Source organism: Macrobrachium nipponense, chromosome 17 (genome assembly GCF_015104395.2).
Source record: "Macrobrachium nipponense isolate FS-2020 chromosome 17, ASM1510439v2, whole genome shotgun sequence".
NCBI lineage: Eukaryota > Metazoa > Arthropoda > Malacostraca > Decapoda > Palaemonidae > Macrobrachium > Macrobrachium nipponense.
The window spans coordinates 88,045,448-88,071,009 of record NC_087210.1 but is presented as its reverse complement, the minus strand read 5'-3'; the positions used below and the strand labels follow the sequence as shown (position 1 = coordinate 88,071,009).

Sequence of the window (25,562 nt, the reverse complement as noted above, 5' to 3'; positions counted from 1 at the left end):
CTCTTGCAGATAAAGTTGGTAATAAAGTAAGAATTTAAAAAACAGTAGGATGAAAAGAATTCAGAATATACCTAGGTTAGGTACCTCAAAAGACCTGAGTTAACCTAACTGCCATACTAACTTCAGGCTTTGGTGTGGTCAAAGGTTACTTTTAAACCTACTGTTACCAAGAATATTGTTTTTCGGTAGTTTTTGTGTGTTTTTGACAAGTTTAACATTCATTTTCATTATTCAAATACTTAACACCCTTATGTATAAGGGACTACACTGGAACATTTGAGCTCTTTTGTTTGGGGAATAAAGATGAGGGAAATCAAGCGAAGCATCATAACATAACCTAGGATACCATGGCTTACTTCCTCCACAAGTTAACCTATTGAAAATGAGAAACTATTTGCTTAAAATTTTTGTCCTTTTAGTCAGTTTCCCTAAAGACAATGGGGAGGCCTCGCCGCTTCCCAACCTAGCCGAACCCTAAGGATTAAGACACAGGCAATCTGGTTTTCCTCTGTGGTCTCCCATTGTTGTGGACATAAACAGAATGTGAGAAATTTCAAAATATTTTAGTTGTAAGTGTCAAATTTATCAAAATCACATGAAAAACTACTGTAAAAATATTTTTTATTACACATTATATCTTACTTCCTAAGTAGGGTAGGCTGATCACTTCAGTGAGATGTGATGGGTGGAGAAGGATAAGTTAGAGAAGTTTCTTTGGAAGAGACCAACAGGAACACTCAATAAGTAAAAGTCAAAAATTATTACAGCTATTGCAATAAGGGTGCTGTAAAGAAAATTTAGGACTACTATCTACAATTAGTCAAATAAGACACACTGTAACTGTCAGGCCCTTGCTGGGCTTCATGTAAAGTAAAATATATATACTTGTTATTTTAGAATAATGTGATGTAATACAAAATATTACCAGTAATTTTTGGTGCAATTAAACTTGTTCTGGTTTTGATTTAACAATACTGTACAGTATTTTTTTATGTATTTATTTTTTATCCTTAGAGTTACTGTTTATTATTTTATTTTCTACTGCAGTCTTCTATTTGTAAAGGAATTCTAAAACTAGTGTAGTTTTGCAAATAAATGCTTGGCTATGTATGTCATATGAATTTTCAGATTTTTAACATTAAGCATTCACAAACTATTACTATATGACTAGTATTATTGATGGATGGATAACCTTATCAAATAAAGCAGATGTTTTGAAAAAGAACAAAATTTATCAGGAACTAGCCATTGTGTTAATAATACGTAATTCTTTAGGCTCTTTTTATTTATGATGAAGCTGAATAAAAAATGAAGTAGTCTAGATAAATTTGGTGGCCAAAGGTTTTTTTTATTTTTGTTCTAGAACTTCTTGTTAGTTTGTTAGTAAAACAGTGTAATGCTCAGTTTTAAAGAGAATTCTTAAAAAAAATTTGAGTTGGGGATATTAGTTCCAAGTTGTTTTAAGAGCTTAGAATGAATTAGTTAAAGCTTTCAATAAAAACATCATATAGCTAATTTAATTTTTTCCTTTTTTTCAATATGAAATACATTCTTTTGGTCACAGAGTTTAATTGCTGTATTATTATCTTATTCAGGAATTGACATATATATCAGACATAATTCAACATGGCACCAACACGAGATGCAAATGTGGTCAAGATTGCAGTGGAGATGAGGGTGATGGACATGAGAGCTAATCCATATCTTGGAGAGTTTAGCTTACAACAGCCCCTTGCAGCATTCATCGTAGTAAGTACTATTCTGCGTGAGTAAAACAATGATATAGCAGGTTCAGATAAAATGTTAAAATGCATATGCAAACCATAATCCTGATTTGCAAGAAGTTGCCCAACAGCAGTCCAGGAATGGTATCCAATTTCTTTGGCTGATAAAGCCTTTTTTCAAGTACTTAATTGTATTTCTTTTGCTATTTTCTGTAAAGATCAACAATTAATAAGAAATCTTTTTTATATTGACATGCTTCAGTTGTCTTTAGTTCTTATTCTACTATTGACAGAATTATCTAAATTTTCATTAATGTTATGATCTAACTTGGGAAAATTATATTAAAAATAACTTTATATTATTCCATTGAGAAGTTTGATTTTGGTTGGCTATCGGATGAGAAGTCATCATGCAATACTTTGTAGGGAAGGTTTTGAGTGAGGAAGATAACTACATATTGGAGAAAAAGCAAATTCTATATAGTGATCTCTAAGGAGATTATGCTATAGATATTGATTTAAAAAAAATTATGTTTATGTTAGTATTCTCTGTTGCAGGATCTGTGTACATACTGGAAAGTAGATAACCCTGGTTGGTATTCACTTCAGTACTCAGAACCACCATGCCATTATGTTACAGAGAAGAATAGAGGCAGAATTAAGGTAATGTACCTTGTGCTTTTCACCATTTTAATATCCTTTTGGTGTGCGTAACTTCATTGTAACAATTGGAAAACAATTTGTTCATACACGAAACAAACCTTCGGTCTTAATATTAGGATTTACTAGCGCCAAGCTGAAACCGGTTAAGAATTAAAATTACACTGTGAGATCCAGGACTAATGCATCTATACCAGTCACGGGGCATGTATACCCAGAATGCCCACGGCTACCTGTGACCCATCAGTTATTTTCCTACCGCCTTTAAGATAAGACGTGTTACTGTCTATCTCATTTAAAGCCGGTTTTTCAGTTTGCCCGTTCTTTATCCATTTCATTTTTTATTTGTTCATACACAAAACAAACCTTCGGTCTTAACATTAGGATTTACTAGCGCCAAGCTGGAAACCGGTAGAATTAAAATTACACTTGTGAGATCCAGGGACTAATGGCATCTATACCAGGTCACGGGCATGTATACCCAGAATGCCCACGGCTACCTGTGACCCATCAGTTATTTTCCTACCGCCTTTAAGATAAGACGTGTTACTGTCTATCTCATTTAAAGCCGGTTTTTCAGTTTGCCCGTTCTTTATCCATTTCATTTTTTATTTTTCATTCCTTTTCTTTCTCCAAGTGTGATCAGTGTGTGGTAAGAGTGTATACGTGGTATGATGGAGAATTTTGCCTCAACATCGGGATCGTCTACCGTTTCGAAGAGGAGACAAAGGAAATGCCCAGGAGTCAGTGGCTTTCCATGTTCTAGGTTCCTAACTTCGGTGTCGACGGATCCTCATCCAACGTGTAGTAGGTGCAGGGAAAACGTATGTACGGTTACTAATCCGTGTTCTGTTTGTCGCGGTTGGTCGGTGGAACAGTGGAAGAAGTTCTATGGGAAAAGCCAATACAAAAGGAAGGGGGTGACGCCATCTTTGGATGACCAAACCTTACTGGCTTCTTTTGTATCGGTAATAAACCAGGCTGCTCCATATGTTTCTCCACCTGCTTTTGAATTGTCTCATACCCCTTCGGTTTCTCCTAGCGGTTCTGTATCGGAAACGTCAGGAGGGGCCTTGGGTAATTTTATGAATAATTTGCACTCTCCTTTGTTCCCAGCAAGTAGAGGGGGAGATCCGCCATCTTTGTTCCAGGCTCCTGCTACTCAAGCGCATAGGTTAGATGGTACGTGGTCAGCGCTAGGCCTACCAGGCGTTACCAACCTTGGATGGTCTGCTTGCGCATTATATGACGTCACGGTTCCAGCAGGGTCCGGCAGCGCTGAATGTTCCTCATCCCCCGGGCTTGCAATTTATGGGAATTAATGCCGCGGCTTCACCATCCCACTCAGTATTTACAGCGATGCAGAACGTGGGAGTAGTTTGGCAGCAAACGTGCGGTTGCCAGCAGAAACCTCTCAGTCTCTCCCTACGAGAGGGATGACGTCACAACATACGTCACACTCCGATATGGCAGGCGTGATGACATCACAGACCGATTCTCGGCCTTTTTCGCTGCACCCAGATGCTAATACGCCTTTCTGACCTGTCAATGCAAACTGTAATGCAGAAATTACAGGATATAGAGAAGAGAATGAATAAGAGAGACAAAAAGAAAAAGTGTGATTCGCCTTCTTCGTCTTCTTCCTCTAGTTCGGCGTCATCGCTAAGTCCGATAACGTCACGGCGAGCGCCAGTCAAGCGTTGGAGGAGGATTCGGGAGTTCCTGGCGGATCCTCGGGCTAAGAGGAGAAGAATCAATTCTTCCTCTTCTTCGGACCAAGACTGTCATTTCCAAGTCAGCAAGAAGGTCGGAAAATCAGTGGCTATTAAGCACAAGGTTGGCAGACGAAGCCGTTCGCAAGAATCCGAACAAGCGAGAGAGGTGACGGCCGGCGAGCTAGCGGCCGAGGCGGAGTTGCCAGTTCGGATCGCAAAAACTGCGATACCTCTGGTAAAATCGACGTTGGCGGCGAAAGGTGCAGCAGAGGATGGAATGCAGGTCCAGTTTCGCCCAGTAAGGCCGTTCAAAATACGTACGAAGGACGATAAGGCTCCTATTAAAAGTACGAAAAATAGAGAGTTGGCAACCTCAGCGGATACGTTCGTGGAAGGCAGTGTCCGTCTGGATAGAAGGTCGAGGCCGGGCTTGCCGACACTCGAAAACGATGCCAATGCTAATAGAGACGAACTTATCTCTGTCTTGAGGGAGCCTTCATCTTGGAGATCTAGACGAGATTCTCGCTCTAGATCCGTGAGCAGAGAAAGAGTGAGACGTTCTCGTTCCCCTGCTGACTATCCGGGATCGAGCCAACAGCGGCCAGCAAAGATCAAAGAGACCGCGGCCGTAGGGGCAGGCGGCGTGGGGAATTCATGGCCGTCTGTCAGAAGATAGAGGCGAGACAACATCCCTTGTGACGGAGAGTGGTACACTAGAGCCGGAGGAAGGAGAAAACCAAGAGTTTCTGGCCTCGTATGCAGAGGTTATTGATTTGATTCGTCAATTCAATAGCCTTTCGGAGAAGACAGAAACACCGGCCAGTATGCTTCCTCCTGGAATTGACATGGCGTTTGGACTAAAGAGGGATACCAAGGTGTCGTATGAATTGCCTTGTTCGAGTCACGCGGAATCGGTCTTGCAACACGTAAACGCAAAGATTGCAGGGAGGGATAATTCCTTAAGATCTAATAGATCATTTAAATTTATTCCCCCTCCAATGATAAAGCAAAGGAAATATTATACGACACCGAAAGGTCCCTTTTGCTGTCTAGACAAATGAAAACCCTAAGTTGTAAGGTTAAGGCCTGGATTAACCTTGGATCAGGTTAAAATGGAGTGCCCTTCGATGACGTACCAAGAGGCTGCTACGTTAGAAGCAACAGCTTCTTCTGTCTTTCAGGCTGCTTCCTGGTTAGATCCTTTGGTCAACAGCAGTGGCGAAAATTGCATCCTCGGAAGCAACAAGGAAAGTAGTGGATGAACCATTGTTCATTAGATTACTACAGTCAGGTTCCAAGGCGATTGCGTACCTGACAAACGTAAGTGCCAATGTTTGGGCAAATATCCTGCTAATGAGGAGAGATGCAGCATTGGCTTAGACTAAGCCGCAATGTGGATTTGGATTCCCTGTTAGCAATGAGGAATGGGGATATCTTGGAATCGCAACTGCTGTTGCCAGGAGGTCATACTTGGAAGAGGCGATAGATAGAAGAAGGATGGACACTAACGATAGGTTGGTGCAACAGGCAGTTAGGAAAACGTCTAACAGTCAAACTACTCCTTTGGAGGGAAGACAACAGCAGATGTCTCGAAAGAAGACAGTGAGACATAGCATCCCTAATAGAGTCACAAGACCCTCTTCCCCAAAGAGGATAACTCATCGGCCCTTTCACAATAGAAACAACAGAGGAAGGGGCAATAGGGGAAGAGGGAGAGGCTCAAGAAGATAGGATGGGCGCCTCCCATCACTCGGCCACACCAGTGGGGGGTTGCCTGGCAAATCACTGGAAGGTGTGGCAGGAACTAGGGGCAGAGCAGTGGGTGGTGGATGTTCTCAGGACTCGGGTATTTGATTCCGTTCGAGGTAACCTTGCCCTGACAGATCAACCATTATCCCACGTCACTTATGCCACAAATCTCAGAAGGCCACTATTCTGCAGGACGAAGTGAAGAAGATGATGGAAAAAGGAGCTGTGCAACAAGTATGCAGTCCGACAAAAGGCTTCTACAGCAGGATTTTCCTGGTACCCAAAGCCAACGGGGAGTGGAGGACAGTAATAGACCTGTCAACGCTGAATCTGTTTATAAGGAAAACCAGTTTCAAGATGGAAACTCCGAAAAACGGTTCTACAAGCAGTCAGAATCGGAGACTTTATGCTGACAGTCGATCTAAAGGACGCATACTTTCAGATACCAGTCCATCAGTCTTCAAGGAAATTTCTCCGCTTCAGTCTTGCAGGAGGGAAAGCTTTCGAATTCAAGGTCCTGTGCTTCGGATTGACAACGTCTCCTCAAGTTTTTACAAGAGTGTTCACACTCGTGTCGGCGTGGGCGCATGCTCAGGGGATCAGGCTAATAAGAATACTGGACGATTGGCTGGTGATAGCAAAGTCCAGGGAGAAATTACTCAGGGACAGGGCGGCCCTCCTGCAGCTTTGTCACAGCTAGGTATTGTGGTGAATCAGCAGAAGTCGCAGTTGGATCCAAGTCAACTTTTTGAATTGGGAAATATTGGGAATGGTGATAGACACAACACAAGCCAAAGTATTCCCGACAGACCAAAGAGTAGAGAAATGCAAACAAGTGGTGAATGCCTTTCTGGGAAAGCAGACACAGCCAGCAAGACAGTGGCAGGTGGTGCTGGGAATCCTAACTCCCTGGGAGAAGCTAGTACCACAAGGAAGGCTACACCTTCGTCCCTACAATGGAGATGAAGGAGTTTTGGTCAACCAACAGTAGATCACCCGTACGAGCAAATTCCCTTGTCAGCAGCAAGTGAGGAAAGACTTGCTGTGGTGGGTGAACGACGACAATCTGACAGTGGGTGTCCCCTTCAACAATCCTCCCCAGACCTCTTGCTGTTCTCGGATGCGTCACTAGAAGGCTGGGGAGCCCATATGGAGGAGTTGATGGTGTCAGCAAAATGGAGTTGCAAGGACAGAGAACTCCATATAAACGTGCTGGAATTGAAAGCAGCTTTTCTGGCTCTACAAGAATTCAGGGAGAGAGTAAAGGGACACTCAGTGGTATTGATGTCAGACAACACCACAGTAGTAGCTTATATAAACAAGCAAGGAGGCCTAGTTTCTCGGCAGTTACATGTGATGACAGTTCAACTTCACCAGTGGGCTATAGAGAACCTGGTAGACATCAAGGCCAGGTATATTCCGGGAAAAACGAAACATAGTGGCCGACAAGTTGAGCTGCAGGGATCAGATTCTGGGAACGGAGTGGTCCCTACACCAACAGGTAGTGGACAGGATGCTCATGTTGTGGGAAGGACCGATCATAGACCTATTCGCAACCAGGTTACAACAAAAAGTTGGAAGTGTATTGTTCAGTAGTCCCGGACACAGAGGCAAGTAGCAGAAGATGCGCTACAACACCCCTGGGACAATCTGGAACGTGGTACGCATTTCCTCCATTTTGTCTAATCCGTCAGGTTCTGAACAGGGTAATGCGGTCTCAGAACCTCAAGATGACCCTGGTAGCCCCGTTATGGCCGAAAGCAGAGTGGTTTTCCAGACCTACTGGAACTCCTAGTAGATGTGGCCAAAGAGAGTTACCCATCCATGGAGCAAACTTCTGTGTCAGCCTCACGTGGAGAGGTACCACCAGTCGGTGAAGTCCCTATCGCTTCACGGGTGGAGACTGTCAAGTATCTCCTCCGAGAGCGAGGGTTTTCACAGAAAGCAGCAACTCAGATGGCAGGTAATATCAGAAAATCATCTGCGACAGTATACCAAGGAAAGTGGTCAGCATACTGTGATTGGTGTCGTAGAGGGAACGTGTCTCCACTCGGTACACTATTCAGCAGTTAGCAGACTTTCTGATATATCTCAAGAACAGAAAAAACATATGTCTGTATCTGCAGTGAAGGGGTACAGGGCGGCTCTAGCCTCAGTCTTACGAATGAAAGGAGTGGACATATCGTCTTCATGGGAGTTGGCCATGCTGATGAGGAGCTTTGACAAACAGTCATGGCCAAGCCCACCAAAGGACGCTTAAAAGCCCCAGATTGGGATCTGACCAAGGTACTGAGTAGTCTGACAAAACCCCCCTACGAACCACTAAGGCAGTCCACGGATAGGAGCCTGACCCTGAAGACAGTCTTCTTATTGGCCCTGGCTTCAACCAAAAGGGTGGGGGAGCTACATGGCCTCTCATATCTCATAAAGCACTCGAGAGGTTGGAGATCAATGGTATGTGAGTTTGTCCCAGAATTCGTGGCCAAGACCCAAAATCCAACAATAGTAGACGGCAGATTCGACTCCTTTACCATACCTTCCTTGGCAGACTTTGTAGACAACGACAAAGCTGAGATGCTCCTGTGCCCCGTCAGGGCACTAAGGGACTACTTAAAGAGAACAAGGCACCTCAGGCCGGGGTGCAGAGGTTGTTCGTAAGTACAGGACGGACAAGAAGGAAGTGTCCAAGAATACAATATCATTTTGGCTAAGGGAGACGATCAGAGATGCTTATACGGCAGAAGACAGAGGGTCAGATAGCCAGGTGGGAGCTAGAGCCTCATGACATCAGGGGAGGGTGTGAGTGCTTCCCTGGCATTTAAGAAGAACATGTCTGTGGATAAAATTCTGAAAGCTGGTGGGTGGAAGCGCCAAACAACTTTCACCTCATTTTATTTGAAAGATGTTGCCCCATAGATCCTTGGACACCTTTTCCTTGGGTCCAGTGGTGGCGGGCCCAACAAGTGATATAGTTCATCCAGTGCCCCTGCGGGTCAGTTTGCGTCTAGTCTAAGATGAAGGTATGAAAGTAGAATGAATGGGATGACTGGTCTTTTTTCTTTACTTCTTTCTTCCTACTCCTTTAACTACGGGCAATATGAAGGAGAGTACCGTCATGTGCTGGAACGGACTAGATGCAGGTGAGATGGTCAGCCATACTGTGAAGCTATCTTAGCTGATGATATACTTTTCAGTAGCAACACACCCCTACTGGATAATAGGGAAAAGAGGGGTGAAGGTGGATCCAGTTGCAAGGGACAAGAGTAAACAGTAGAATGGTATCTACACCCAGTGGGAGAAAACCAATAGATCCGCTTATATCTTTGGTCCTAGGTTCATTGTCCATTCTCTTTAGAATTTCCCCTATATATTCGGAAATGGATAAGGTGGCAAACTCCCAGTCAGTTGTAGAGACTTACCTCCCTCCAATAGTAAGTCTATCCTAATGTTAAGACCGAAGGTTTGTTTCGTGTATGAACAAATACCAAAATTTGTAACTAATTTGTATTTTTCATAACTAACAAACCTGAGGTCTTAATAGTTAAAGGCCCACTCGAACCACCCCTCTAGCAGTCTAAACTGGGTTAGAAAATAAACTGATGGGTCACAGGTAGCCGTGGGCATTCTGGGTATACATGCCCGTGACCTGGTATAGATGCCATTAGTCCCTGGATCTCACAAGTGTAATTTTAATTCTACCGGTTTCCAGCTTGGCGCTAGTAAATCCTAATGTTAAGACCTCAGGTTTGTTAGTTATGAAAATACAAATTAGTTACAAATTTGTATTTTTGCAACGTTTTTATTTTGAGTACCTTAGCAGCAGTTTTTATTGATTCATACTAACTGTTTCAAAACTTCATATAGTATGTACTGACACCTAGATGCTGAATTTATACTTTTCTTGTTTGTGTCAATTCTTCCAAAAGAATAATTTGGCTCGGTACCTGACAGGGAAGAACTTGGAGAATGATGATCATTTTTCAGAATGAACTTGAAGATTGGAAATAACATATGCAGCATTTTTTATACTAAAGAATTCTGATGTGTTGACATGTAAACAAACCTCTTGCTTGAACACTGTACTACACATAGTTAAAAATTGGAACTTTTTATATTGTTTTTGTTTGAAGGGCAACATTGTATTTTCCTCAACTGAGTTTTCCACTAAGGGTAGCTCATTCATCATCATGTGACATTTCTTAACATTGTCTTTTTACATATACAAGTAACTTAACAAGTAATTACATAGCTAACAGTTTCTAGCTCTGTAGTTACTTGGTAAGTTTTAGGATAAAAATTTTGTGATTATTGAAGTTGAAAACTGTGACATTCCAACACACATGAATTACGTCTTTTCTTATATTCATTCCCATTTTTTTAAAAATTAAATTAGCTCTTATAAAATGGCTGGCAGAATCTCCCTTTATTTGTCAATGTAAAAGCTGCTGAAGTAGTGACACATAAATAGAGCAATTTTTTTTTTTTAGAAATATCAATTTATTCTATCTGGAAAATCATCTGTACTAGTATTTGTGAAGTATCTTTTAAAACTTTTCGTTTTTAGCAGCTGATTTTTATGTAAAAACACTAATCACAAATTGATAGTTATGGAACATTTTATCTTTTCAGGATGGTACAGTTTTGTCATTAATTCTGTCAGCTGCAAGAATTGCAGAGGATATACTGAACAAAGTAAAGAAAGGATCACCAGATGAGAAAAAGGAGGCCCTTGATAGACTAGTCAAAATGAGTTCAGACATAACATTTGCTCATGAATTCATATCAAAGCAGGTTGGATATGCATTGGATAGTTTTATTGTTTTATAAGCTGTATACAGATTATTTTACAGAGCAGTTGATTATTATAAGCTGTAGTTTACCTATTTTCCGTATTCCATATTGACAGAAATTTGACTTTGTTATTATTTTAATAGTTTACAGTGTTCCCCATGTATTCATGGGGGCAGGGTGCCAGATCCCCCCCACCCCCCCCCCCCCACGAATAGCTAGAACCCACACGTAGTTGAAACCCCAATAAAAAATGCTTAAAACTGTCTATTTTGTTAGTTGAAACTCAAAAAAAAAAAAAAAAAAAAAACTAAAAATGTTTATACTTTTTTTTTTTTATCACAAAAAGTACATTGTATGGTGAAATTGATTAAAGAAACCAGGAATTTATGGATACATATTTCAGATAGAAAAATACTATGAATAGGCAAATTTTGCACAGATAATAGGGGCATATGTTCCTGAGAGAAATCCACGAATACTTGAATCTGCGAATACAGGGGTTCACTGTAATTATAGTAGCGTCTCTGTATCAATGACTTTTTCTCTCCGCAGGGTATCTCACTATTAATTTCATATATGGAAGGACAAAGGGTTGACACTGTTCTGCTGCCCAACATGCTGTCATCATTCTTAGAATTGATGGATCATGGCATAATGCCATGGGAGATTACCAGACAATTTCATTGCAAAGGTATTGAAATTTTTGTACCACATAGCCCGTGCATTTAGTCTTCTCTTTTGGTACTTAGTTAATTAGTATTTGTTTAGTTGGTGCAGTTTGTAAAAGCCAAGTCATCTTAGTTCCATATTCAGTTGCCTTACTTTGGGTGACCATGTAACCAGAATTCTCAGACCTTGAATGCAGGTGATTACACCAAAAACACTTGTTGAGCCCTTTTCCCTAAGATCATTAAGATCTTCAGAAAAAAGGTTATGCATCATAATCAATAAGATTTGAAGAAGGAAAGCAAGAATTTAGGAAAGATTATAAGATCAAGTGACCAAAGGGCCAGAGACCGAGGGAATATTGGCAGGAGGAGACCTCATTGACCACCTAGGGACAGAGAGAGTTTATTTTGAGGATGTGATGGAAGTTTGCCAAAGCCAAGGATTCAAGTTGCTAAACAGTATTTTCCATAGCATTCTTATATTTATTGTTATACAAATCCATTAATCATACTAAAGAATGTGTGGTTCTTGGTACCACAGTTACGACCAAAGGGTGTTTACTCATGCTTGTCTGTTCAAACATATGCCTGAAGGGTGTCTTTTGGCCTTTTAATATTGAGCTACGAATCAGTCTATACTTGAAAAAATGTATGAGGTTGTCAGTTATTATTCATTACCATAAGCAGCAGAGCAACGCTACTGCAGGGTAAGCATGCATTTTTAAAAAATTATGATCCGAAAGATCATTATAATGAATACTGTATAATATGGTGTAAACAAAATTTTTAAAAATTAATTTGTTGTAAAAGCAAGACTTCTTTGTACATATTGGTCATTGTTATTTTAATTTTCATTTAAAGTAAATTGGTCTCTCTGTTGTGCCAGGTATCACATAATAGCATCATAGAATACTAAGGATGAAACGTGTTAATCTTTGTGGTCAGGCAGTTAGTAAAGAATTAGTTATATATTATATCTAAAAAATGTCATTTTTAAGCTGTGCACCTAATTTTGTTGTGTAAATAAATAGCTTTTTATGTTCCGTACACCAGGTAGTATCTTTTATCAACGTGCAGTCAACAACAGATACTCGCACCCTCTCATCATCTCTTAGCATTCTAGAGAATATTGTCTTAAACAGCCAAACAAAGTATGGGTTAGTTGAAGAACAAGTCACCATTCCCCACTTGTTGCAGCATATATCCAATAATAAGGTATGTTACTGTAATTTTTAAGTTTGATTGTGTTATTAGGTAAAATTAATTTTGGACAGTTTTTAAAGTGTTACATATAACGTTTATTTCACCAAATTTTGTAAATACTTGAATGTGTCTCAGCATGAAGACAGTTTAAAACCTTCCCATATAACTTTAAGGCTACTTTAAGCTTAGCACATTATGTTTGCTGTTAATGTTTTACAGTTTAATTATTGATAGAGATTTTGAAAAAATGTTGTAGTAGAATGTAAAGATTCATGGCTGAAGTACAGTACAGTGAGATTTTACCATGAATGAAGAAAGTATGGAGAGATGTGGTATCAACAGGCTGCAAAAACATTGTTTTAACTAATTTTATATTTTTATATGTTTACAGAAGGTTGAAATTCAGCAGTCTGTTTTGGCTCTCATCAATGCTTTATTCCAAAAGTCTGATGTTCAAAAAAAGAAGTATTGGTCAGCAACATTATCTGCCAGGCAGTACAGAACCATTCTAATCAACAATGTTCTATTCAGGCAGAGGTTAAAATAGTAAGCTAAGATGTATCACCTTTTGCATGGATACTTTACAAAATTGCATGACCATATCAAATACAATTTTCCTAGCCTTATGAATGCGGTAATCTGAATTATTTTATATGCCATAAAGACTAGGTAATGGTAGCAGTGTTTGTCCAGAGGCCCATGTGCGGATACTTGCTTGTAATTGTTTTCACTCATCACTGTTTCTTTCATTTACCATTGAAGTGTCACTTTTATGGAATTTATTCACTTTTACTGTGTTCATTTTGTTTTAATGAAGTAAACATTATGAAAATACTGGAAAAGGTGCTGTAGGAAAAGTTTAAGCAGAATGGCTTATGCCAACGACCAGCTTATAATGATCAGTTAGTACAGGAAAAGTACTACAAAGAGTAAGAGAATATACATGGGCAGTTCTTGATAAGGCATTTGACACCCAAAACAAATAGTTAAGTAAGCATTATGAAGCGAAAATAAAAGTACATGTTCCGATACGTAATACAAACCCTCGGTCCTTTAACAATCAGGAAGGTAACTAGCGGCAGCTGGGACGGTAGTAAGCTTTCGAACAAGGGGAGAACGGTAGTTAACTGCTTGTCCGATCGTGCGCGCCGCCGCGCGCCCGGGCGGTGAACGAATCACTTTTGCTTTCGGCCGTTGGTGTGACAGGACGTGTTCGTCATCGCTCTGCCCGCTATTTTCGTCGTGTGCTTTGGATGTTACAATTTCTTCTGACTGGTTTGTTTGTGGTCTTGAATGAAATTGTAAGTACTCTTTTTTCATTTTTCATTGAGTGAAGTGAATTAATTAATCATGGATCAAGAAGAGCTTTCGCCGCGCCCACCAGCTGCCCGTAGAGTGTGTCCCGGGCTGGAGGGGGGGGCGTAGATGCGGCGGATTCCGCTCCTACCCAGATATTGATCCTCATGAGTTATGTTTTGGTGTCGGGGGCGAGAAGCTGCCCCGAACCGAACCTTGTATGTCGTGTAAATTGGTCCGAGGCGCAGTGGGTGCTGTACGAGGGTAGGAAGAGGCGTAGGTCGACCAAGGAGTCGTCGGAAAGCTCTCCAGCGACTCCTTTGGTTACGGATACCTCGTCATCCTTCCTGCCTCCAGCTCAGCCCCCACGATTTGCGCCTTCCCCTGCGGGGGGGGTTTCGGAGTCCTTCTCCTCACTCGATCGCGAGTGTGGAGGAGGGATGCCCGTACCCGGATGTTCAATTGTATTCGGGGTCTTCCGTCCGCTCTGGGTGGGGTTCGTCCTCCCCCAAGCGCGAGGGTGCCCCTCTAACTGACCCGACTGTTCCTCCCTCAGGTGTGCCTTCTGTGAGTGACGACCTTGGACAGGTGTGGGCGTCGTTGGGACTGCAGGGCGCCCCCAGTATCCAGGGCTTGATTCAACGGCTAGCGGGGTCGGCAGTGGTAACTCATGGTGTGGTTACAACAACGACCAATACTGTGTCAACACCAGCGTACGCCGCCCCTCCTCATGTGGTGTATACGCAACACATTGCGTCGGTGACTCCAACGGCATCAATTCAAATGCCGATCGCTGCCGTACCTAAGAGGGGCGTGCCGCCGCCACCTGGGTTTTATGTGCTGCCCGACTCCCGACTTTCGCTGCCCCGAAAAACCCCAAAAGTTCGCCCTGGATCTACCGCCCGTCCCAATGATGAGTTTGGCTGAGATGGAGAGGTCTGTGACGCGGACTATGCTGCCGTAACATGCCGTACCTGCAGCGACGTGTTGCTGGCCCAGCCCCTCGCGACCGCTCCTACGAAGCGCGCGGTGCGGGACTCTCATGTTGATGTTGCTGCTGGTGCTGGTCCTGCTGGTGCTGGTCCTATTGGTGCTGGTCCTGCTGCTGCTGGTCCTGCTGGTGCTGGTCCTGCTGGTGCTGGTCCTGATGGTGCTGGTCCTGCTGTTGATGTTCCTGCCGCTCCTGCCGTTGCCTGCCCCTGCCACGTCGCGTCTCGTCATGGAGGTGCTGCACCGGTCTCAGGTCTTTCCGGACAGGATCAGTCGGGGCGTGTTGCTTCGGCAATTGGCCCGACTTTTCCGTGGATGGAAGACCTGACGTCCGTCCTGAGAGAGCTGACGAAGAAGAGGAAGAAGAAGAGGAAGATGTCGTCGTCGTCTCATCGTCTTCTCGTCGTCGTTGCCGCCTCTTCCCCTTCGACTTCTAAGGAAGGCTGCCAAGCCGAAGAAGAAGAAGGCTGCCTCCTCCCCCCCTAAGAAGGCTCCTACGGGACCTTCGAAGGGTCCCGTCTCGCTCTGGCGTGACGGGGGGTGCTTCTGCTGGTCCTCCTGTTCCCTCAGGGAACGGGGCCCGTCTCCTCTTCTGAGAAGAAGAAGAAGACGGGGACCAAGGATGTGCTGGCTACTGCTGGTACATCCGCGCCTGGTCTTAGTAGCACTGCTGCTAAGCCAGGTACCGGCTCGACTTCTCGTTCGCGAGAAGGTCCGAGTGTACGGTCTCCTTCGGGCGACCGTGCAGCCAACGTCAAAGACGCCTGAGCTTGCTCACCGTCACGACAGAGGCACGGAGCAGAAGACTGTCGAGAGTCGCGCAAGTGACGCTCGCCAGGCCAGCGGCCGCTCTCGTAGCGGACCAGCCGGTACCTCGGGTTGCACGTGACGGTCTCTGACCGGCCACGGGTTGAGGCTGGGAAGAGGTCCCCTCGACCAACGGCACCAGCTTCGGCTGGTACCAGCGGTTTGACGTGCCGTGAGGACGCTCACCGGTCTCACCGCGAAAGCGAGCTCTGCAGATCACCTGACCGCCGCTCCCACAGGGACCGGACGGAGACGGTGGCCAGCAGCAGCTCGTCTGACGCACGAGATCGGGGTCGACGTGCTCAGTCGAGCCGCTCGCCACAGGTGAGCGGCACGACCAGGCCTGCAGTTCGATCCCCACCGCGGGTTGGTGATCGGCTACAGCCCCCATCGTACGCTGGTAACCTGCCAGCGAACGGGGGGGGGAGCGTCAGGTCTCCCTACTCCTATATAGCCTTCAACTTCCTCGGGCTACACCGGGAAGAGCGAGTACCTAGGAGTGATCGTGAGAGCGCCGCTCACGATCCCGCCACGACGCCGCACGAACCAGGCATGGTCTTAGGACCAGCCAGGTCGTACGCGCAAGTGGGTTGGAGGCGACCGTCAGGGGTCTGTTGCTGTTCCTCCTTCTGAAGGAGGAGGGTCTCGAGAGCTGCTCCTGTTGGAGGGACTGGACGGTCTACTCCTCAGGACGCTGTGACTCCCGAGATCCAGAGGAACTTTGCCCAGGTTATTGCGCTGATTCGTCAGCACAACGACCTGGGGGAAGGATCGCCGCTACCACCATCTGAGCCCACGTCCCGGCTCGAGTCATTTTGGGGCCCGAAGAGGGAACCCAAATTGACGGTGGGACTGCCGCGATCGGAGCTTGCAGACTCAGTCCTTGACCAGGTGGAGAAGTTTCGTCTCAGGACGAGAGGACTCACTTAAGTCAGGACGGTCTTCCAAGCTACTTCCTCCTCCTCCTGCAGCGACAGCGGAGTTCTACGTGCCATCAGTGGATCCAATACCGCCCAAACAGGTTAACCCGGAGTAGCTAGGCTAACTCCAGGTGTGTCCCTGCAGCAGCTCCTGTCGGAGAACCTGTGGTTCTCGCAGCAGGAGGCACTGGGCCTGGAAGCTACCGCCATGGCGGCTTTCCAGGCAGTCTCTTGGTTGGATCTGTGGTCCCTCACAGTATCCAAGGTCGCGGCCGACGCCGGGGGCGCTGCCCTCGAAGACGACCCCGACTTCAGGAGACTGTGCCAGTCTGGAGGTAGGGCCATCTCCTACCTCGCCCATCAGACGGCAAACCTGTGGGCCAACTTGGTTCTCCGTCGTAGGGACGCTGTCCTTACACGAGTAGCCAAGGGGGCCGGGCGTGAGGCGGTAAATGGACTCCGTAACGGACCAATGAAGAGTTCCTCCGCTCTCTTTCCCGGAGAGAGGTGGACGCTGCGGTGGAAAGACGGCGCACTGATGACAGTGACCGTCTGTTCACCAGGCAGTTACGAAGGTTTCTGGGCAACCTCGTACAACTGCGGCTAAGCCTAAGAGTTTAGCTAGCGCTTCCTCGGCTGCTAAGACGGCTGCTCCATCGAAGCCCCGAGGAAAGACTCTTCCTGCTTCAACTTCTGGGTAAAGGAGGCCGTAACCAGCCCTCCTCCCAGCCCTCCTTTCCCCGAGGAGGTGCTGGGAAGAAGTCGAAGCGAGGTGGGAAACGCTAGGGACGGCGTTCCCCCTCACCAGCTGCCGGAAGTGGGGGGGTGCCTGGCGAGCCATTGGGCAACTTGGCAGCGCTACGGTGCCGAGACCTGGATAGTAGACGTCCTTCGGGAGGGATATCTACTACCCTTCGAATCTCGGCCACCCCTCACCTCCAACCCGGTCCATCTGCAGACATATGTTCTGGGATCCTCAAAGGACGACGCTCTTCGGCAGGAGATCAAGACCATGCTGACCAAACGAGCTGTAGAAGTCGTAGTGGATCGGTCACCGGGCTTTTACAGCCGCCTTTTCTTAGTGGAAAAAGGCATCGGGCGGGGGCTGGCGCCCGGTGATAGATCTCTCTCCCCTGAACCGATTTGTTCGCCAGACTCGTTTTAGTTCAAGATGGAGACGGCACGTTCCGTGCTGGACTCCATCAGGGAGAACGACTTCATGCTTTCAGTGGACCTGAAGGACGCGTATTTTCAAATACCCATCCATCAGTCCTCCAGAAAGTACCTCCGCTTCATCTTCGACGGGACGGTGTACCAATTCAGGGTGGGCACTTTGCTTCGGTCTCTCAACCGCCCCACAGGTGTTCACGAGAGTGTTCACGCTGGTGTCTGCTTGGGCCCATTCGCACGGGATACGTCTTCTGAGGTATCTCGACGATTGGCTGGTCCTGGCGAGCTCCCGCTCGCAGTTGCTGCAGGACAGGGATCGACTTCTAAAGTTTTGTCGCGATCTGGGGATCGTGATAAACTACGAGAAGTCGATCTCGAACCCAAGCAGAAGATGAAGTACCTGGGTATGCTGATCGATACGTAGCAGCTCAAGTCCGCCCCGCAGACTGAGGATCAGCAAATTCAGGGAGGCAGCCGGCCGGTTCCTGTCTCGGCAGGAACAGGCAGCGCAGCAATGGCAAGTCGTGATTGGCCACCTGTCGTCACTCGAGAAGTTAGTTCCTCACGGACGTCTTCACCTGCGGTCTCTCCAGTGGAGACTAAGGGAGAGTTGGTCACAGGTAAAGGATCCACCTTACTTCCCCGTGTCCATCACGGAGAAGGTGAGGCAGGACCTAGCCTGGTGGCTCGACGACAGGAACCTCTTAAGAGGAGTGCCCCTACGCACTCCCCCCCCGGAGATGCTGCTGTTCTCAGACGCATCGACCGAGGGATGGGGCGCACACCTGGAGGAGTTGCTGGCTGCAGGTGTGTGGGACCATCACGACAAGCACCTTCACATCAATGTCCTGGAACTCAAGGCGGCGTTTTACGCTCTCTCCAAGAGTTCCAAGACCGCTTGATGGGACACTCGGTGGTGTTGATGTGCGACAACACCACAGTAGTGGCATACGTCAACAAGAGGGGGGCATAGTGTCTCTCCCGCTACACCAGTTGACTGCAGGTGTCACGAGTGGGCCACGGCTCACTCGATAGAGCTGTCAGCACGCTACATTCCAGGCAAGAGGAATGTAGTAGCGGACAAGCTCAGCCGTCGGGATCAGGTAATAGGGACCGAGTGGTCCCTACACCCAGAAGTGGCGGAAAGGCTCTTCAACCTGTGGGGGCGTCCGGTCATAGACCTGTTCGCCACCCGGCACAACAAAAAACTTCAAGTTTTTTGCTCAGCCGTGCCGGACCCATGGGCAGCTGCAGAGGACGCTCTTCAACACCCCTGGGACAACCTCTTCGTCTACGCCTTTCCTCCCTTTTGTCTGATTCGGAAAGTGATCAGCCGAGCGCTGGTCACATCCCAATCTCAGGATGATCCTGGTGGCTCCCAAACGACCTCAAGCCGTTTTGGTATCCGGACCTGCTGGCTCTTTCTTGCGGAAGAACCGAGAGAGATGCCCCACTGGCACAACCTTCTAGCCCAGCCACACGTAGAGCGGTACCACCGAGCAGTCCAGTCCCTACAACTTCACGGCTGGCTGTTATCCACTATCTCATGTGAACGAGAGGCTTTTCTCGCAGCGCAGCAACAGAGATGGCTGGACACGTCAGACAGTCCTCTGCAGCTGTGTACCAGGGAAGTGGGCCGTCTTCTGGTTGGTGTCGTAGACGGGGTCTATCTCTCTCAGAGCCACTCCTTCAGCAGGTAGCGGATTTCCTCGTATTTCTTCGCCGAGAGAAGCTCCTCTCAGTACCCACAGTTAAAGGATATAGAGCCGCACTGGCACTCGTCCTAAAACTGAGGGACTGGACATCTCGAACTCGTTCGAGATCTCCTTGCTAATGAGGAGCTTCGAAAGGTCTTGCCCACCCACCCGGGAACTCAGGCCCCCTGAGTGGATGTGACTCTCGTCCTTAGGAGTTTGACTCGAAGACCATTCGAGCCACTCCGAGAGTCGTCAGACAGGGATCTGACCCTCAAGACCCTCTTCTTGCTGGCCCTGGCATCGGCGAAGAGAGTAGGGGAACTTCATGGTCTGTCCTTCAATGTTAAACATTCCAGGGGCTGGGGATCTGTGACGCTCGATTTCGTCCCGAATTTCGTAGCCAAGACTCAGAATCCGTAGTATCCCTGACGACAGGTTCGAGTCTTTCACAATCCCCTCCCTAATGGATTTCACCGACAACGATACGGATGAGATGCTGCTTTGTCCTGTGAGGGCGCTACGGCGCTATCTGAAGAAAACTCGACACCTCAGGCCTGAGTGTCGACGCCTCTTCGTTAGCACTGGGTTACCAAGAAGAAGTATCCAAGAACACGCTTTCTTTCTGGCTGCGTGAGGTGATCAGGAGAGCGTACGAGGCTGATGGTAGTGACGGACATCCGTACGCTCCGACCGAGAGCCCACGAAGTCAGAGGTATTGGACCCTCTTTGGCGTTCCGAACAAGAACTCTCCGTGGCGCAGGTCCTGAACGGCAGGTGTCTTGGCCAACCAGACTACCTTCACGTCCTTCTACCTTCGGGATATTGCCCACAAGTCCTTGGATTACTTTTTCCTTGGGACCTGTGGTGGCTGCTCAACACGTGTAAGCTTACCAGCACCCGAGCAGGCAGAACAGCATCGATTCCTGGTGTGACTGTAGGAATGAATGGTTGAATGAGAGTGCGACTGGCTTCTCTCCATCTTCTCTCTCTCTACCTGTGGGCAGAGGGTCACGGTCGTCACCATGCTGGAAAGGAATCCGATGCAGGTAAGCTACTAACCGAGCCCCAATCTATCCCTTTAGTTAGGGATAGAAGCAAATATCCTCCACTCCCTCCAACAAGGGGGAAGGAGTGGATGCCTACTTGAGACAAACCCATAACTTTATGTTGGCTCCTGTACAGAAACAAGTTCTTGCAATGCTGGTACGAAGAGATACGCTTGCCTCTCTTAAGTACTTGGCTCAGAGGTCTGACCATTGATCCTGCGGTGCACACCCCGATCAATCGGACAGAGGTTTGGATCCCTCCCTTGCTCTACGACCAGGGAGGCATTCCAAGGTTGGACGAACACCAGTCTGTTCACCAAAAGACTCAGATTCCACCCACCAAGAAGTGAGTCTTCCTATTGTTAAAGGACGAGGGTTGTATTACGTATCGGAACAAATGACAATTTGTCGAAAATTGCATTTTTCCTAACTATACAAACCTGAGGTCCTTTACATATAGTCCCACCTCATACCACCCCTCACTCTGCAACTTTTTGCATGGGCCTAAAGCAAAAGTGATTCTTCACCGCCGGGCGCGCGGCGCGCGCACGACCGGACAAGCAGTTAACTACCGTTCTCCCCTTGTTCGAAGCTTACGACCGTCCCAGCTGCCGCTAGTTACCTTCCTATTGTTAAAGGACCTCAGGTTTGTATAGTTAGGAAAAATGCAATTTTCGACAAATTGTCATTTTATATTTGGTTAGAATTCATTATTAAGATCATTGGTAACCCAGTTTGAAGCCCAGAAATAAATTTTATAATTTTTAAGAATTTTGCTCATTAATACTGGTTTGTCATGAAACTTACCTGTCAGATATATATATAGCTGTATTTCCGAAGTCCGACAGAAATTAAAAAACTTACGACACACGTAGTGGGAGTCAGGTGGTTAGTACCCATTCCCGCCGCTGGGAGCGGGTATCAGGAAACCATTCCCATTTTCTATTCATAATTTTCTGTCGCCGGTGTTTGTAAACACAGTTTTCAGCACCTCCGTCTTGAATTTAGGAAACTTGGCTACTATAAGTACCCCTTTTTGATTTGTTCCGACACGGCATACAAACCTTCGGTCCTTTTACAATAGGAAGGTACTAGCGGCAGCTGGATAGGTCGTAAGCTTTCGAACAAGGGGTTCGGTAGTTAACTGCTTGTCCGACAGGCGCGCGCGCGCGACTGGGAGGTAAACAAATCACTTTTGCTTTCGGCCTCACAGCGAGTGGACGTGTGTGTTCGACGCTCTCTGCCCGCTTCTCGTCGTTTGCTTTCATGAGTATTTGGTTGGTTTGTTTGTGTGTGAACATTTGTAAGTACAATCATTTCCTCTCTTATTTCTTCAATTTTGAATGATCAATAATGGAATCTCCACGCCTCGCATACCCCACGGAGACTATGCCCGGGTACGAAGGGCGTAAATGCGGAAAGTTCCGCTCATTCCTGGAAATTGACCCACATATTTTGTGCGCTCGGTGTGCGGGGGCGCGAATGCACCCGAGCCGAGCCCTGTGAAGTATGTTCTAATTGGTCAGAGGCGCAGTGGACTTTGTACGAGGGCAGGAAGAAGCGAAGGCCTGCAAAGGAGTCGTCGGGAAGCTCTCCCGCGACTCCTTTGGTTACGGACACTTCGTCTTCTTTCCTGCCGCCCGCTCAGCTCCCACGTTTGGCGCCTTCCCCTTCGGGGGGGGTTTCTGGGTCCTTTTCCTCACGACCTGTCGAGTGTGGAGGAGGGCGCTAGATACCCCGATGTCGAGTTGTACTCTGGGCTCCTCTATCCGTTCGTCTTCGCGCGAGCGGGTAGATGGATCCTGCTAATCACCCGACTTTTGTTCCTCAGGTGCGGTTGCCGCGAAGGACGACCTCGGACAGGTGTGGGCATCGTTGGGCTGCAGGGCGTGCCGAGTGTCCAGGGGCTGCTCTACCATCTCGCTGGCTCTGTGGCGGTCACGCATGCTACGGTTACGACCACCACCACGACCCTTACAACGCCTGGCTATGCTTCACCTCCTCACCTGGTGTACACCCCGCACGCGGTCTCTGTCACACCAAACTACATCGCAGGGGCCAGTCGCCGTACCACGGGGGAGTGTGATGCGCCGCCTGGGTTTGCCGTGCTGCAGCGACCGGACTTCGTGTGCCCGAAGAGCTCGCCCCCCTGGACCTCCCACCAGTACCAAGGATGTCTGTGCCGTGGTCCGTCCATCTGGACGCCTGTACAGCCTGCCGTACCTGCCCAGCCGCTGTTCACGGACGTGACGTTGCCGACCACTGCTGCCGTTCCTGTACCTGCTCCTGCCGTCTCCACTGCTGTTCCTGTGATGCCTGCACTGCTGACGTGTTCCTGTTCCTGGCTCCGCTGCTCCCGATGCTGATCTGTTCGGACAGGTGCGGTCTGGGCCCCTGTTGCTTCGGCAACAGCAGCCCCGGCTCCGCTCTGGATGACAGATTTGACATCGGTCCATGAGGAGGTTGACGAGGAAGAAGAAGAAGAGGAGGAAGGTGTCGTCGTCGTCTTCATCGTCTTCTTCGTCGTCGTCGTCGTCCGTCTGCCGCCTCCTTCCCCTTCTTCTTCTAAGGCTCCCCGCCTAAGAAGAAAGAAGGTCGCCTCCCCCCCCCCCCTAAGAAGTCTCCTTCGGGAACTTCTAAGGGCCCGTCTCGCTCTGGTGAGACGGGGGGTTCTTCCGCTGGTCACCCTGCTCCTTCGGGGGCAGGACCCGTCTCTTCTTCCGCAAGGAAGAAGACTACGGGGACCAGAGGAGTGCCGGCTAATACCGGCACTTCCTCACCTGCTGTTAGTGTCGACCAACGGCAGCAGGATCCGTCTCGGCCTCTCGTTCGCGAGAGGTACCGAGTGTACGGTCGCCTACCAGCGACCGTGCAGCTAGGAACCAGACCTCTGAGCCAGCTCGCGTCAGGTCACGGCACGGAGCGGAAGACTGGTGACAGCCGCTCACGCGACTATCACCAGACCAGCTCTCGCTCTCGCGGCGAGCAGCTGGCTACCCAGGGCGGACGTGACGGTCCATGACCGGCCACGGGCTGAGGCTGGGAAGAGGTCCCCCCGTTCGACCGTCGCCAGCCACGGCTGGTACCAGCGACGTGACGCGCCGTGAGGATACGCACCGGTCTACCGTGACAGTGGAGCTTGCCGGTCGCCCGACCGTCACTCTCACAGAGAGCGATCGGGTACTGGCACCAGCACCAGTCCTCTGACACACGAGACCGGGGCCGCTGTTCTCGGTCCAGCCGTTCTCCACAGCGAGACGGCTCGACTAGGCCTGCAGCTCGATCGCCACCGCGGGTTGACGATCGCCTGCAGTCTTCCAAGCCCACTGGTTCTGCCAGCGAGCGAGGAGGGAGCGTCAGGTCTGCCTCTCCCATACCTTCAACCTCCTCGGGTTACACCGGGAGGGGCGAGGTATTGAGGAGTGATCGTGAGGGGTGCGCCCCTCAGGAGCCCACCACGTCGTCCTACGTACCAGGCACGGTTCTCGGACCAGCCAGGTTGTATGCACAAGTGGTTGGAGGAGACCGAGAGGGGTCTGTCGCTGTTCCTCCCCTCGAGGGAGGAGGGTCTCGGGAGATGCTCCTGTTTGAGGGGACTGGATGGTCCGACTCCGCCGGACGCAGTCACTCCTGAGATCCAGAGGAACTTTGCCGAGGTTATTGCGCTGATTCGTCAGCACAACGACCTCGCGGAAGGATCGCCGCTCCCACCATCCGAGCCCACGTCCCGGCTCGAGTCGTTCTGGGGCCCGAAGAGGGAACCCAGACCGACGGTGGGTTTGCCGCGTTCCGAGCTTGCCGAATCAGTGCTGGACCAGGTAGAATCGCTTGTCTCCGGGCAAGACGGTTCTCTCAAGTCTGGCAGGTCGAGCAAGCTGCTTCCACCTCCTCTGCTTGCGACAGCGGTGGTTTTTGAACGTGCCATCTGAGGACCCGATGCCGCCCAAAACAGGTGAACCAGGAGTTAGCCAGGCTGACTCCGGGTGTGTCTCTGCAGCAGCTCCTGTCCGAGAACCTATGGTTCTCGCAGCAAGAGGCACTTGGCCTGGAATCTACTGCCATGGCAGCTTTCCAGGCCGTCTCCTGGTTAGATCTGTGGTCCCTCACAGTATCTAAGGTCGCAGCCAACTCCGGGGGAATTTCTCCCGAAGATGACTCGGCCTTTAGGAGACTTTGCCAGTCTGGGGGAAGAGCCATCTCCTTCCTTGCCCACCAGACGGTGAACCTGTGGGCCAACCTGGTTCTCCGACGTAGGGACGCTGTCCTTACTCGGGTTTCCAGGGCGGCCCGGGCGTGAAGCGGCGTTGGGACTTCGCAACGGACCTTACGGAGTTCCACGTCTCTCTTCCAGGAGAGATGGTGGACGCTGCGGTGGACAGACGGCGCACTGATGACAGTGACCGTCTGGTTTACCAGGCAGCTCGAAGGCTTCTTGGCAGCCTCGGACTGCGGCAAGTCTAAGAGCTCGGCTAGCGCTTCCTCGGTGGCTAAGACGGTAGCTGCGTCGAAGCCCCGGGGAAAGACTCTGTCTTCTTCAACTTCTACAAAGGGGAGCCGTAATCAGCCCTCCTCCCAGCCTCCTCCTCCGTGGAGGCTCTGGGAAGAAGTCGAAGAAAGGGGGGAAACGCTAGGGACGGCGTTCCCCCTCACCTGCTGCCGGAAGTGGGGGGGTGCCTGGCCAGCCATTGGGCAACTTGGCAGCGACTACGGCACCGAGACCTGGATTGTAGATGTCCTTCGGGAGGGATATCTATTACCCTTCGAATCTCGGCCACCCCTCACCTCCAACCCAGTCCAACCAGCATTCGTACGTTCCAGGGTCATCGAAGGACGTAGCATTGAGACAGGAGATCAAGACCATGCTGAGCAAGAGAGCTGTAGAAATCGTCACGGATCAGTCACCGGGCTTTTACAGTCGACTCTTCCTGGTGGAAAAGTCTACGGGAGGCTGGCGCCCGGTGATAGATCTCTCTCTCTGAACCGGTTTGTTCGCCAGACCCGGTTCACGATGGAGACGGCACGTTCAGTGCTCGACTCCATCAGGGGGAGAACGATTTCATGCTTTCAGTGGACTTGAAGGATGTGTATTTCCAAATACCCATTCATCAGTCCTCCAGAAAGTACCT

The 25,562-nt window shown here is 48.3% G+C and overlaps 2 protein-coding genes across 3 annotated transcripts in view; one reads left to right on the top strand and one right to left on the bottom strand.

Annotated features, from left to right (window-relative positions):
• The window catches only part of LOC135196443 (engulfment and cell motility protein 1-like), a gene marked incomplete in the record, with an annotated part of 56,799 nt that overhangs the window by 29,800 nt on the left and 1,437 nt on the right, over positions 1–25,562 (bottom strand).
• Positions 1,574–11,626, top strand: LOC135196445 (engulfment and cell motility protein 1-like). 2 transcript variants are annotated; one of them, XM_064223280.1, is made up of 4 exons: positions 1,574–1,749; positions 2,268–2,387; positions 10,478–10,639; positions 11,192–11,626. In XM_064223280.1, exons 1-4 carry the CDS (start codon positions 1,627–1,629, stop codon positions 11,366–11,368), a joined length of 582 nt encoding a protein of 193 aa, XP_064079350.1. In that variant the 5' UTR covers positions 1,574–1,626; the 3' UTR covers positions 11,369–11,626. The 2 variants fall into 2 exon arrangements, with proteins under 2 accessions (XP_064079350.1, XP_064079352.1); XM_064223282.1 differs by having other exon boundaries at positions 1,575–1,749; positions 2,283–2,387; positions 11,192–11,383.